Source organism: Botrytis deweyae, assembly GCF_014898535.1.
Source record: "Botrytis deweyae strain B1 chromosome Unknown BDEW_004, whole genome shotgun sequence".
Lineage (NCBI taxonomy): Eukaryota > Fungi > Ascomycota > Leotiomycetes > Helotiales > Sclerotiniaceae > Botrytis > Botrytis deweyae.
Genome location: NW_024066211.1, coordinates 1,241,744 through 1,254,388, shown reverse-complemented (window position 1 = coordinate 1,254,388; position 12,645 = coordinate 1,241,744). Strand labels below are relative to the sequence as shown.

Genomic DNA, 12,645 nt, shown 5'->3' with positions numbered 1-12,645 from the left:
GGGCAAGACGTTGTTAAGAACCTCATATTTGAGCCAAGTACATGTAAGCGCTGGCGACAAGCCCCGTCACAATGCTACTTTTAACGCCATTGGCATGGGGGTTTGGATTAATTTACGGTAAGAAGAGGGTAGCATTCCGTGCTGGTCAGCCCGAAATTTCGAATCCTGCGAGTCTGATTACCATATTCGTTCCTGTACTCCGTGCTTTAGCTCCAAGTCTATATACCTGTACACTCGTCATCATTGTTGCTCATTCCTCGATTTACGAGCTATGGTATTGGCCTTTGGTCCCAGACCTGAGACCCGAGACTAGTCTAGCCATGGCTTCAATCAAATTCCACATCACGCATACGTTTTTAGAGTCCATGATGGCTTCTTTGGATGTTAATAATGCGTATCTTACCGGAGTTACACCGGTTGCTTTGAGCAATATCAATTCCTCCAGTCTTGGCTTCTTTTGTAAGTCTCTGTATGCTTGAAAACTGTTTTCTCTTTAGCTACGCAGGTCCCAATAATATGGATCAGATTCCACCTCGGTACTGTCCTCCAACGCCAGAATGTGAGATTACACGTCTGGAAACTTTGTGGAATACTTTCCAGCAGATTCAAGATCCTTACATGTCGATGATATGCAAGCCAGGATATTACTGCCTTGCTGGGGGCCGAGAGCAGATTATATGCCCTCCGGGTAACTACCGTCCTCTTGGATCTTTCAAGCCCATTCAATACGATGTGCCATCTTCATGTCATCAAGGCAGTTCACGCCAATCTCCATTCCTTGGAATTTCTATGATCATTATTGACATTTCTCTGGCTCTTTTATTCGACTAAGGTGGGGAAACTTAAAAACACCTCGGACACAACTTATGTGAATGGCGACGCTACGAGTATATTGGAGAATATGTGCTTTATACAGTAACCTGAACTTCGGTGCTGATCAGTCTAGGTTCGAAGATCATTGACTATGTTCCCTAAGATGATCTTGTGGTATCTAGACTTGCGGTGCGGGAGAACATTCTTCACTCTGCGAGGATACATCTACATTGAACATGGACAGAGATTGAAATTGAAAAGTCATGTCGATGATCTTCTTTTTTAACTTAGACTTATCCATATTCAAAATATCCTTGTGGATGATCCATTCAAACCGGTAATATCAGTAGGTCAGCGAAAACGTGTGAATATCGGAATCATAATGAGGGGTTTTCTGTACCCAAGCAATGTAATCCAGCAGATGTATTTATGGATATCATATCGGGACAAAGCTAAATATATACTAAACCTGGCTTCAAGAAATCGCACATGACCATACCGGCCCTGGTTGGTCGATAGAATCTACAACGGAAGCGTAGCATACTTTATTTGGAAGACTTTGTCAACCATATTTCGGCTAGCATTATCTGCTTTACACTTTACATCATTTTATATTGCTCTGGCAACATCGAGAATACCATTTGGAATCTTGCTAGCCGTTGATACTCTTCCCTTCTACTGACCGTACTACCGAGGATTCTACAGCATGTGTAATGGCAAATCATATGGGTATTTATGGCCTTGCCTCATGTGCTTCCGTAACTACAAGTCGATGAATAAGCCTCTAATGGCAATGATTATTAGTTTGATTCCTGGGGCTTCGGTGGTTATGGTCCTCCTCTGTCCACGATTAAACCATGGCATCTCGAATGGTTATAGAGACTGTGTCCTGGGGTAATATACACTTCATTAGCTTAAGCTTTCACTAATCTTGAGCAAGATATGGCTTCCAGAAGTGTTCCATTATCGTACCATCTCACTGAAGTATATTTCCGATAGTAATTCCACTGCTATATGGACTGGATATACGATTAACCGACCTCGGCTCGATTTGAGGAAAGTTATACAAGCTTGTTTTGCATCTTAACCCAGACTAAACTTTCATAGCATGCTACTCATCATCGGAACAGCTTACCGGCTACTAGCATTCGTTGGTCTAACATATAAGAATAGACATGCAAGTATAATCAAAGTGACAAGGGAGGTTTTAGATAGTTGAAATTGTATCACAAAAGCTAGTCTACATCCACTATTCCTATTCGAAAAAATATTTTTGTCAGCCCTGCAAACTCTAAAGAAATTCCGTGCCCCATCATTCTATTGGCTTCCCTAACCACTTCGAGTCCCGGTACTTTATTGACCTTCCCGATACACGCTGAATTGTATCTATGAACGTTTAAAGAAATTCGAGACCCAACGGATATAGAATGTGACTGAGCGTCTATTACCCGATAAGTGGGCTTATGCACGTCAGCGCACATATTGTTCTCCGCTATATAGGCCCCGTGTGTACCCATTTCCTAGTGGCGCGCGATTGTGACTTGGGACCCTGGTATTACGCAGCTCAGAAGGGGAAAATGAAAATCCGCGACGGAAACTGGAAAATGCATGCGGGGACCTGGGAAAAAAAAAAGCAGTGAGTAATTTTGATGAATATCGATGAGGCGATGATTGTACCAATTGTTGGCCTACTCAAAGTACCTAGTAAAAATAGCTCTTGGTGGTGGGCACACGGATCACACAAAAAAAATCTTGTTCATAAGCGAAGAAAGAAAAGATTCCCCCTTCATTTACATGCTACGAGAAGCAAAAAGATTGAATGACCAGACTGGGGCACGATCCCAGGACCTTTCCCGATTTCAGATACGTCTTTTAGAGGCGCATTGTAAAGGGAATGTGATAACCAACTACACCATCCGGCCTTGGATGATTTGTGTTAGGAGATTCAATTTTTACATTATATTTCCGGTAAAGCGGAATGCAGTGCATGATGACAGCCCCGCATTGGGATCCGGTCCGCTTGAGAGTGGATCCTACAGTCTCTGACTACTCATAATCGTTGCAGCTGTTATATACACATCATAGTCTTCGGGAAGTTCAGTCAGTCACCGGTTGACAGACAGGTAGACGATGATAGACTGATAGTTTTCAGCAGTAAACGCGGTCAGAGATTGTCTACCAGTTCCTGGACAAGAGTCCTGGGAATTCATTACCCTAGTTCTGCATCATTGAAGTCCTGATTTACTCTAGTATCAAGTTGGCAGTGCTGTCCGGTTTTATTTTCCGACTTACATGTTTGTGCAACCTGATAGTTTGGTAACGTGTAAAGATTGTCATTGCTGGGTTGGTTTTCATTTGGGTGTTCATTTCATCTAATCCTACCTTTCGACTTCATCATTCTATATCCATTTGCATCGCGTTACTCATCCACCCAACGACCTTTTAGGACTCAAATATGCCATTCTTAGAAAGCTTCACACTAAGCTGGAAAGTTCAGACTTTCTATACCTATTGAAGTCGGATAGTTAGTGTCTGCTTCTAGTACAACATGATTATCTTACAATGTGCATGTACATTAACATATACTTGGGCCTCAGCCCTCATACCCTCGTCTGACTATCTTCATCCGACTCATCTCATCCTAGTAAACTCTATATACATCTACTTACTTGAGACAACCATTCAAGGCCTATCACTGTTCATACATACTGACCATGAACCTCGGCTTTGTGGAAACTTGTTCAAAGAATGGGTTAAGAAACGGCTACTAGGCTCAAATCTACAACGATTTGGCCTAGAACATGGAATATAAAGACCTTTCATCTACGCATTTGAGAACATCTCAATCTCTGAAAACTTTCAATCGCCCAATCAAGTTCAAATTAGAACCTCAAATAATCACAATGAGGTCCAGACTGTCGATCACTCTGATCACACTATTCAACTCTGTATGAATGAGGTGCCAAATTGCTAGGTCTAGATAGCAAGACTATACTCTAAAGTCCAACGACTGAAGTAGTCACCAAAAGCAGGTCACCCAAGCGACACATCACTGGCGCCCAAGCACATCTTTCCAGATCAGATATCCGAAGGAAAGGGGAGGGCAGGTGTATAACACAGAGCTTATTGAACTTTTACTCTCGGCGGATAATCTGACGATGATTCTATGGATTCTGTGACAAATTCCACAATCTGTGAGTAGGTAACAGAATCCTGTTTCTTACTCTCTCATTTCTGCAAAAACAAAGCTAGATCGAACCAGAACAACCTTATGAATCAAACCCCAGCTACCAAAAAAATCAACAACATCATCAGCTTCAACCAACGGTTAAATCGCAAGGATAGTTTTAAAAATTCGTAGAGATTCCACCGCTTAATAACGGCAATATCACTCAAGGGTCCTCCTACAACGTGATCTGGAAAGTATGTTTGACAATCTTCAATTAAGAGGGGTGAGATTTGGAATCTTGGATCGACTGCACATAGTCCAGGTGTTTATGCATCTACCCCCATGTAACACGACACAGCACCATCAACACTGGACAAAAATACGACGATGCATATCCGTAACGCTTTTCAAATCCCACAAACTCCCATACTTCAATGCAAACAGCCAAGATCTTCAACCCTTGAATCCAAACCGTAAGCCATCGCAACCTGGAATCTTCAGCAAATTCCAAGTCCGTCATTTCAACCCTTCGTACCACCGAAACTAGCTCTTCAGAAACCTCTCTCTCAGTTCGTGGTAGTTGCAACTGTCTTGCCTCGCTATAAAACCCAGTTTTCATCTCTTGATCAAAGATTGCTGGGTTCTTACTCGGATAAAATATACTCAGGAGAAGATATATATCTATCTATGGTTATAATCTATTATTGCAACGACTGTTAGTGTGCTACGGGCACTGTATTTCCGCTTTGGCTCTGCGCATCAATTAATTATATTACCATCTCACTTTTTCATCAATCTGCGGCATCGTAGCTCCTTCTCGCCAAAACTATAGAAGATCCATGGATAGCATTGAAAGATATCTCAGAGAATTTTGATTCTCGACTGAAGAGATATCTCGACTCGAATTTTCGGCCGATGATTCATTCTCAACGGCTTATGTACGTACCGTCTGAGGCTCGCACTCGATATTTCTGTGATTACTACCTATGGGACGAATATTGGAGATCGTGTAATCCTATGCCGGAGGAATAGCCTGAAATGTTAGATGTAGTGATGGGGACCTCAGTATTGATAGGAGAGATCTCGAGGCGGATGCTACAATACCAGAGAAAGCTCTTTGGTTAGATCCTAGGATTAGCTGGGCGAAAAAAATTTGATAAGGGCCCTCAGGGACTTGGGATGATTCCGCATCGCCCTCGTACGAATGTCAGTTAACGGACATCAGGATAATCGAGGTGATGAGTCTGTTGGTTTTCGCTTGACGGTTGTTCATGAATGTTTTTGATCTTGAAATTTTTGGCACACTTTCCAATTTTACATGTTCTTGAGTTGTGATAGGGTAGTATCGTGTACACTATTTGAAGTATAGAAGACGCACAAGTGTTACTTCTGCATGTACGATGGATTGAAGAACCAATAACTAAGACCGCTACAGGTGGTGTGCAAACAAAAGGTTGCCAGTCCATCTGCCTCACAAACACTCTTCAATTTTCTTTAAGCATACTATACCTATATTTATTCTGTTCAGTAGCTCGAGACGCATCCAGGAATCTTCGCCAACTAAGCCCCAGAGCTTTTGCAGCTCTTCACCACACAGAAATCAGCATGAAAAGTTAGCTTTGTACTTTTCAAGGGGTAGCTGGATGGATTCCCGTCCCTATGAATTGTTTAGTTTGTTGCATCAAGTATACGTCAGAACTGCATCACACACATTCCAAGGAACTACCAAATATCATACAGTACGTACCTGAACCATGAGGATTTGTACCCTGATTTTTGATTTTTGTTTTGGCTAGTCACTACCGCCTCAATCCAAGAATGTCATCCTCTTGAAGTGGGGGGCATCGTAAGCTAGTCACGCGAAGAAGATGATTATCCATCGTCTGTATGGCCATACATGTCGCCTCGATCACCCTTTGATGGAGATGGTAGTATATGCGTTGACATTTCTGGCATGAGTTACGAAGCCGTAGCCGTTGGTAGATCTCGAAGTTGCGGTTGCATCTTCATCTTTATGCCTTTCACGACTCATTCTCTTATTGATTGAATTCCCGAGGCCCATCAAGAACACCTCCGCGAACAGCGCATGTTCGTTTCCACGTCCTATACTGTTCAATCGACCATCGACTTTTTTCCTTATATAAGTATTGTGTTACCAGCTTACCCGTATGAGTTTGTTGCTGTCTATTTGCGAGAATCACTATCTCATGCTTCTTGTATGAGGTCAATCGACTTCGCATATGTTCCCCGAAATGTCCTGTTTCTCAAACACAACATCCCTTCTCACGAATCCCACGGTTGATCTCGAAGAATTTCAGAACTGTCCATCTCCATTCTGCGCACAGTCTTCAACTCCATCTCGAGACACCAAGCACCAACGCGCAATTTGTTGAATAGCGACCGCGGTATACGATTGTATTGTTGGTGAGCGTGAGAATGGTCCCATGAGCTTGGTGCTATGAGAGATAGATATGATGGTTGAGTATAAAACACAACAGATGAGGATAAAACACAACAGGAATGTGAATATACAGAGAACATTAATATACAAACCACATACCCATAGTTTCTTCCGCATTTAACTCTCTTCCTTTCCTTGTAACAATTAACCGGTACACTAATCAACAAAAACGAACAGCTCTTATCACAACACAGCTGAAGGATCCCCTAATACAATAACAACATTTCTGGATGACACAGATCACTACACCATCGATCGCATTCCAGGAAACCAGATACACATCAATATAAAAACTGACCATCCATCCATCCCCATCCGACAAAATCATTCATCCCATACATCTCCACAAAAACACAAGAACACAAGATACCCAATCCAATCCAATCCAATCCAATCCAATCCAATCCAATCCAATCACTCCCCTAGAAAGACACCTAACCTAGGTAGGTAGCATTCAGACAAATAGAAATACCATGATATCATACCATTCTTCTCCGACACAACCACAAACAAAAAGATTCATTTCTTTCCACCCCTTCCATCTTCCACCCTTTCCACCTTCCACCCTTTCCACCTTCCACCCCTCCACTTCTTTCACCCATCCACCAACACCTACCTCGATGTAATAATCACCGTCTTCTATATCCCAATCCCAATCCCAATCCCAATCCCAATCCCAAAACCAGCCCAGTACTCTAGCGAAACTTCGCAAGGTCAATCTCGATAAATACTAGCTAGGTACTCACTCGCCAGAATAAATTCAGTCAATGTCAAGAAAACATTGTAAATCCATTTGCGAGTTGATCCGATTCCCGATCTTGATGCATGATTACCGTGAGTAAGTAAAATTCGATTTATTCATTGTCATTATCATTGACATCGACATCGACATCGGTATTGAAATCGGTTACATAGCTCACCCTCACCTCACACCAACTCTACCCCTCCATATCCCACACCAACACCAAAACCAACACCTTCAACAAGATAATATTTCATTTATGTCTTTATTTCGCTATCAGTTCTAATCCTAATGAACTATCATCTCATCTATGATCAACTTAGTAAAAAAGTCCTCGATTCGTTAGTCTTGATAGTATAAAAAGTATGCCTCCCCTCCCTCCCTGATTCTATGACGAAGTACAAGCACAGCAATCATCCCCCTTCCGTTGCATCATCCAAAAGAACCACAGCAACACATATACCAATTCTCGATTCGAGTCATTCATTCCACCATCAATCCAATCCCTATTACGCCATTATTCACCCCTCATAATATCTCGAAATCTGTCGCAATAGCTTAACCCATTACAAGTGTTCTCCCTCTATCAAATTCTGCAATTAAACAATCGGAGCTTGTACATTAACTTGTTGAGGCTGTAGAGTTTGTTCCGATTTGACATATCTGGCCGCTTTGGCCTCATCAAATCTCCAAATTCCACCAGTCTTATCCTCATCAGCTGTTAGTTGGATACAAGGAGCCAATGTCTGTAGGATGGGACAATTATCAATCTTGGTGAAATATCTTCTCTCCCAAGTTCTTCCCTCATTCTTTTCCTTTAATCTAAGTTCTCGTTGAGAAACTTCGATTTTGGTCTTCTCGTTACCGGTTGTATCCATGTCGCCGACTGCGATACCAGCTGCAACCTTGGACCACGCACGCCGCGATTCCAATGGATCTTGTTCCTCGATTGGTGCAACGATGAGTGGAGTGGTAGGTACTGCATCCGCGTCATACGAGTCTATCAGACCACTCTTCTTTCCACCTTCTCTGATCTCAAATTGTTTGGTCCATTGTCCAGTTACGGTATATAAGGTGTCCTTTTCTTTACCAGTGGGGTATAGTGTAGCGGTGAAACTGTTCTTCTTGCCAGATATCCATCCTTTGCCACTGTAGTCAATCTTGGCCGTAAATCCTGAACTACTTGTAATGTAAGATTTGGCTTCGAGTTCGACGAATGGGGAGCCAAAGATCAAACCTTCAATGTGAAGATTGGGAAGAGTGATGAGGTAGGTTTCGTTGTAAGCGGGGATACTGAAGACTGCATGCCCAATTTGTTTAACGTTAATGGTTCGAGAGAATGATGCCTTTTGGGCGTTATAGCCTTGTAAGTATACGCCATGTCTCTTGTTGGAAATTTGGTATGCGGTAACAGGTGGATGATGGCTAGAGGTAATATTAGAGATGGCACTTTAGATATATTTGGAAACACATTACCTGACTTGCTCAGAAATAAGCTCAGTAGTTCCACAAGCATCTTCCCACTTTCCAAGGAACAACTCCCCTAAGAAAGGGTTCAATGGTTTCTTCTCATTTCCATACTTGTCACTTCGACTGGCATATTGTTGTTTCAATGTGCTCAAGAACCATTTCAAGACCAAAAGTGCTCGTTTCTGAGGATCCTTCTCTGCAGCAGGTGCGACGAATATATTGGGATGTTCTGCCCAATATGAAGAGAACTCAGTCAATGATGTCGATGACAGAATGAATGGTGGAGCTGTCAACGATGATAAATCTCCATTGAATGAAGCGATGGATTTTAAAAAAGCACTCCAAGACCCTTTATTTTGCGCAGATACGCCAGCTCCTTCAGTTTCGTTTGAAGACATCTTTGATGGTATGTTTTGTTGTTTGTGGAGGAGATTATTGATTTGGAGGTATGGAAGTCTGGGGTTTTGTGGAGGAATTTGAGTTGCACTGATTCAGTTGTGGGATGTGAGGATTTGTTAGAAGAATAGCGCCTTAGAATGGACGATTAATGTGTATGGAAAACAAAAGGTATTCAACGAATAACAATTGCAGAAGAGAAGAATGAGCAGAAACAAGAATATTTGCGAGGAAGAAGGAAAAGGAAGGATTGTCCTTGTGATATTAGTACCAACGAGGTTCGTGATGGATGAGGAGACGAATACCTGGGATGGATGTGTGGATGTATGGATGTATGGATCTTTTCTAAGGGTATTGGGCATTTGGTAAGGAGTACTTTTTGAATTGACAGGGGATTTTATAAAAGCTTGGCATTTGCCCCTCGAATTGATATTTTGTCCCGTTCGCTTGTGGAGAACGTCATCTACAGACTACAACAGCACTGCCCGTTTTTCTTCCGTGATGGCATGGTGGGAAGAACGATACAATTACAAACTATCGCCTTTCCGAGTACTCACGTCTCCATTTCTTTTCCCTCCTGCCACGAATCATCTCCTGCTCCGGATATTATATCATTGGTTCAGACACCCAACCGTCTGTGAATCTCTTTTAACCTTTTTCGTCATATTAGAAAATCAAACTTACTGCCTGATCACACACAAACCACCTTTCGAAAATCATGTCGTCTACCTACAAATCCTTAACTCGTATTCATTACTTTACTACGAGTAGGTATTTAGAAAAAAAATAGGCCGCGTTTCGTAGGTGGCTTATCCAATAACCAACTCGAATGGGAGAGTTTAACGGCCAAACGGGTCGATGAGCAGATTTAACTATTGAACCCGATAAGAGCGCTTAATCAAGATGAAGGATCCGGCTATCTGTTCTTGTTGTTCTCTTTTTATAAAAATTATATTGCTGTCATCTTGAGAAAGGATTCATCATAGCACCACACTTCACATGCAATATATATAAAAATTATCCATCATGGTATAAAGTTTTCTCATGGCAATTCGTTGCATTTATAGGTTTGACCAAAACTCCACCACCCCAACCACCATTTCTCCGCACTTCGTTATGTATTTCATAACAATGTCCTAAACCGTGTAAATTTTTGAAACGCAATCTGAATATTCGCTAGTCATTATAAATTTATAGCTGTCCTGCAGTGTTGAAATCCTTGAGACCCTCGGCAAGACGTTGGGACATGGTTTTCTCTCCCTCACGAACCCAGACACGGGGACTATCAGAGTGTTAGTATACATTATTGTCAAGAAATTAGGAATTGAGGAATACATACTCGAACTTCTTCTTGTTTGGCTTGTCTGGTCCATCTGGGTTACCAACTGGGGTCATGAGGTAGTCCTTGTTCTTAAGGATGTAGTCACGGATACCAGTGAGGTAAGCGAATTGCATATCGGTATCAAGGTTGACCTTGACAACACCATATGAGATGGCATCCAAGAACTCTTGCTTGGAAGATCCAGATCCACCGTGGAAGACCAAGAAGACTGGCTTGTCCTCCTTAGCTCCAATAGCTTGCTTGACATGGGCTTGGTGCTTGCCGAGGAGCTCTGGGCGGAGCTTGACGTTACCTGGCTTGTAAACACCGTGAACGTTACCGAAACCAGCGGCGATCGAGAAGTATGGGGAGATTGGGGAAAGAGCTTGGTAGATGGCAAGGATATCCTCTGGTTGAGTGTAAAGGGAGTTGTTGTCAACATCCTCGTTGTCGACACCGTCTTCTTCACCACCGGTGATACCGATCTCCTATAAAATGAATTAGTACGCGTCGTCTCAAATCTCCCAAATTGCTTGACATACCATCTCGAGCCATTGCTTCATTGGTGCAGCTCTCTTCAAGTATTCGGCAGTGGTCTTGATGTTGTAGTCAACCTCCTCCTCGCTCAAATCGATCATGTGGGAGGAGAACAAAGGCTCGCCATGCTCCTTGAAGTATTTCTCATCGGCGTCGAGAAGACCATCCAACCATGGCAAGAGCTTCTTGGCGCAGTGATCAGTGTGAAGGACAACTGGGATACCGTATGCTGGTGCGAGAGCACGGATGTAGTGAGCACCGGCGATACCACCAGCGATGGAGGCCTCTTGGTTACCGTTGGCAACACCCTATGAGATAATTAGACACTGTAAGTTCTGATGGAGCAAGATTCTTTTCTAACCTTTCCGGCAAAGTAGGCGGCACCTCCTTGGGACATTTGGAGGATAATTGGGGACTTGGCATCGCGAGCAGCTTCGAGGGATGCTACGACGGTTGAGGAAGAGGTGACGTTCTGCCACAGTTAGTTGATGTCTACACACGCATTCTTTCAACTTTGTCAGAACATACAATGGCTGGAATGGCAAAGTTGTGCTCTTGAGCGTAGTTGAAAAGCTTGAGGACATCATCGCCAACGATGACTCCGGACTTTCGGCTGAGAACGTCTGTGCAACCCATATTTTCGATTGTGATTGTGGATGTGTCGTTGAAGTTTGGGGTATGTAGTTTGTAATTTGTAGTTTGTAGTTTTCAAAAAGGGGTATCTGAGATTTGGAGAAAAAAAAAGAATCAATAAATGATCAAAATCGTTGAACAAGATGGAAAAGGTTTTCTTTAGTAGAAGGTCATAGAGAGGGGTGGAGTATTTTGGATTTTCAGGACCGATACCGTCACTTGGTAAATGACGCTAATGGTGGGGGGCTGTTTCCAAATGGAATCCTCAACATATCAATTTGTTGGCATTCATTGGTCTTGAATCAGAAAGATATGGAACCCCGAGTTGAACCTCAGTGAATGTGACGTACCTTTCTCACTTGTTTCTTTCCAATGAATTCTGAATCTTTGACTTTTCGATGGGTCAAAGTTAAGGATACGAATAGATAAGCTACTTTACAATATTTACGATTCAAGCTGGCAGTCGTGAAGGGGGGGGGAGGTGAGGGGGGGAGGTACTCGGTAGGTTACTTCCATCCTTTTAAAGGAAAATCGATGAAGTGTTTACAAGTGGGGTTCCGGCGAAATTGACCTCATAGCCATGGCAATAATCAATCAATGTAGCATTACCGAAGAAACCACGGCGAGATCCTCCGATTCATCATGCTTCGTCTTTGTTTAAACATCCTCTCCTCGGGCTTATTATTCGTTATCCTGGGCATGCAGCCAGAGGAAGCGAAAACTTTATTCCGGTCAAAGCAGAGAGTAATAGCAGAGAGTAAAGGTGTAGCTACTAGGTACCTAGGTATCCATGCTCGAAGGTCTACAGATTTACTCATATTCAGAAGCAAGCCACAGATTCAACTGGCGAAAGGGGTAAGACGAGTAGGTGCTGCATGTATAGAATAAATTGATGAATGAACGGGCATATTACGACCAATGAACTTCTTTCTACGACTACACATCGAATTGCGGCTGGACTTCTTACGCGAAACAATCCTGCCTTCCCAATAACCTCTACCCCCTTCAACTCATGAATGAATGACAAAAATCGGTGCTTTTAAGTGATATTTACCATGTCTCCTCAAGTTAATCGGATCCAATGATGCATGTGTATTCTCTTT

At 42.6% G+C, this 12,645-nt stretch overlaps 3 protein-coding genes across 3 annotated transcripts; 1 reads left to right on the top strand and 2 right to left on the bottom strand.

Moving 5' to 3' along the window:
* Positions 1 to 71: 71 nt before the first annotated feature.
* Positions 72 to 831, top strand: EAE98_002383 (uncharacterized protein; the record flags this gene model as incomplete). Its single annotated transcript, XM_038950003.1, has 2 exons — positions 72 to 459; positions 506 to 831. 2 exons carry the CDS (start codon positions 72 to 74, stop codon positions 829 to 831), a joined length of 714 nt encoding a protein of 237 aa, XP_038813742.1.
* A 6,953-nt stretch (positions 832 to 7,784) lies between these two features.
* On the bottom strand, positions 7,785 to 9,053 carry EAE98_002382 (uncharacterized protein; the record flags this gene model as incomplete). The annotated part of the gene is made up of 2 exons (XM_038950002.1): positions 7,785 to 8,610; positions 8,662 to 9,053. The coding sequence occupies 2 exons, from the start codon at positions 9,051 to 9,053 to the stop codon at positions 7,785 to 7,787; spliced, it is 1,218 nt and encodes a 405-aa protein (XP_038813741.1).
* Positions 9,054 to 10,242: 1,189 nt separating this feature from the next.
* Positions 10,243 to 11,545, bottom strand: EAE98_002381 (uncharacterized protein; the record flags this gene model as incomplete). Its single annotated transcript, XM_038950001.1, has 5 exons — positions 10,243 to 10,333; positions 10,391 to 10,860; positions 10,915 to 11,217; positions 11,271 to 11,381; positions 11,438 to 11,545. The coding sequence occupies 5 exons, from the start codon at positions 11,543 to 11,545 to the stop codon at positions 10,243 to 10,245; spliced, it is 1,083 nt and encodes a 360-aa protein (XP_038813740.1).
* Positions 11,546 to 12,645: the final 1,100 nt, after the last annotated feature.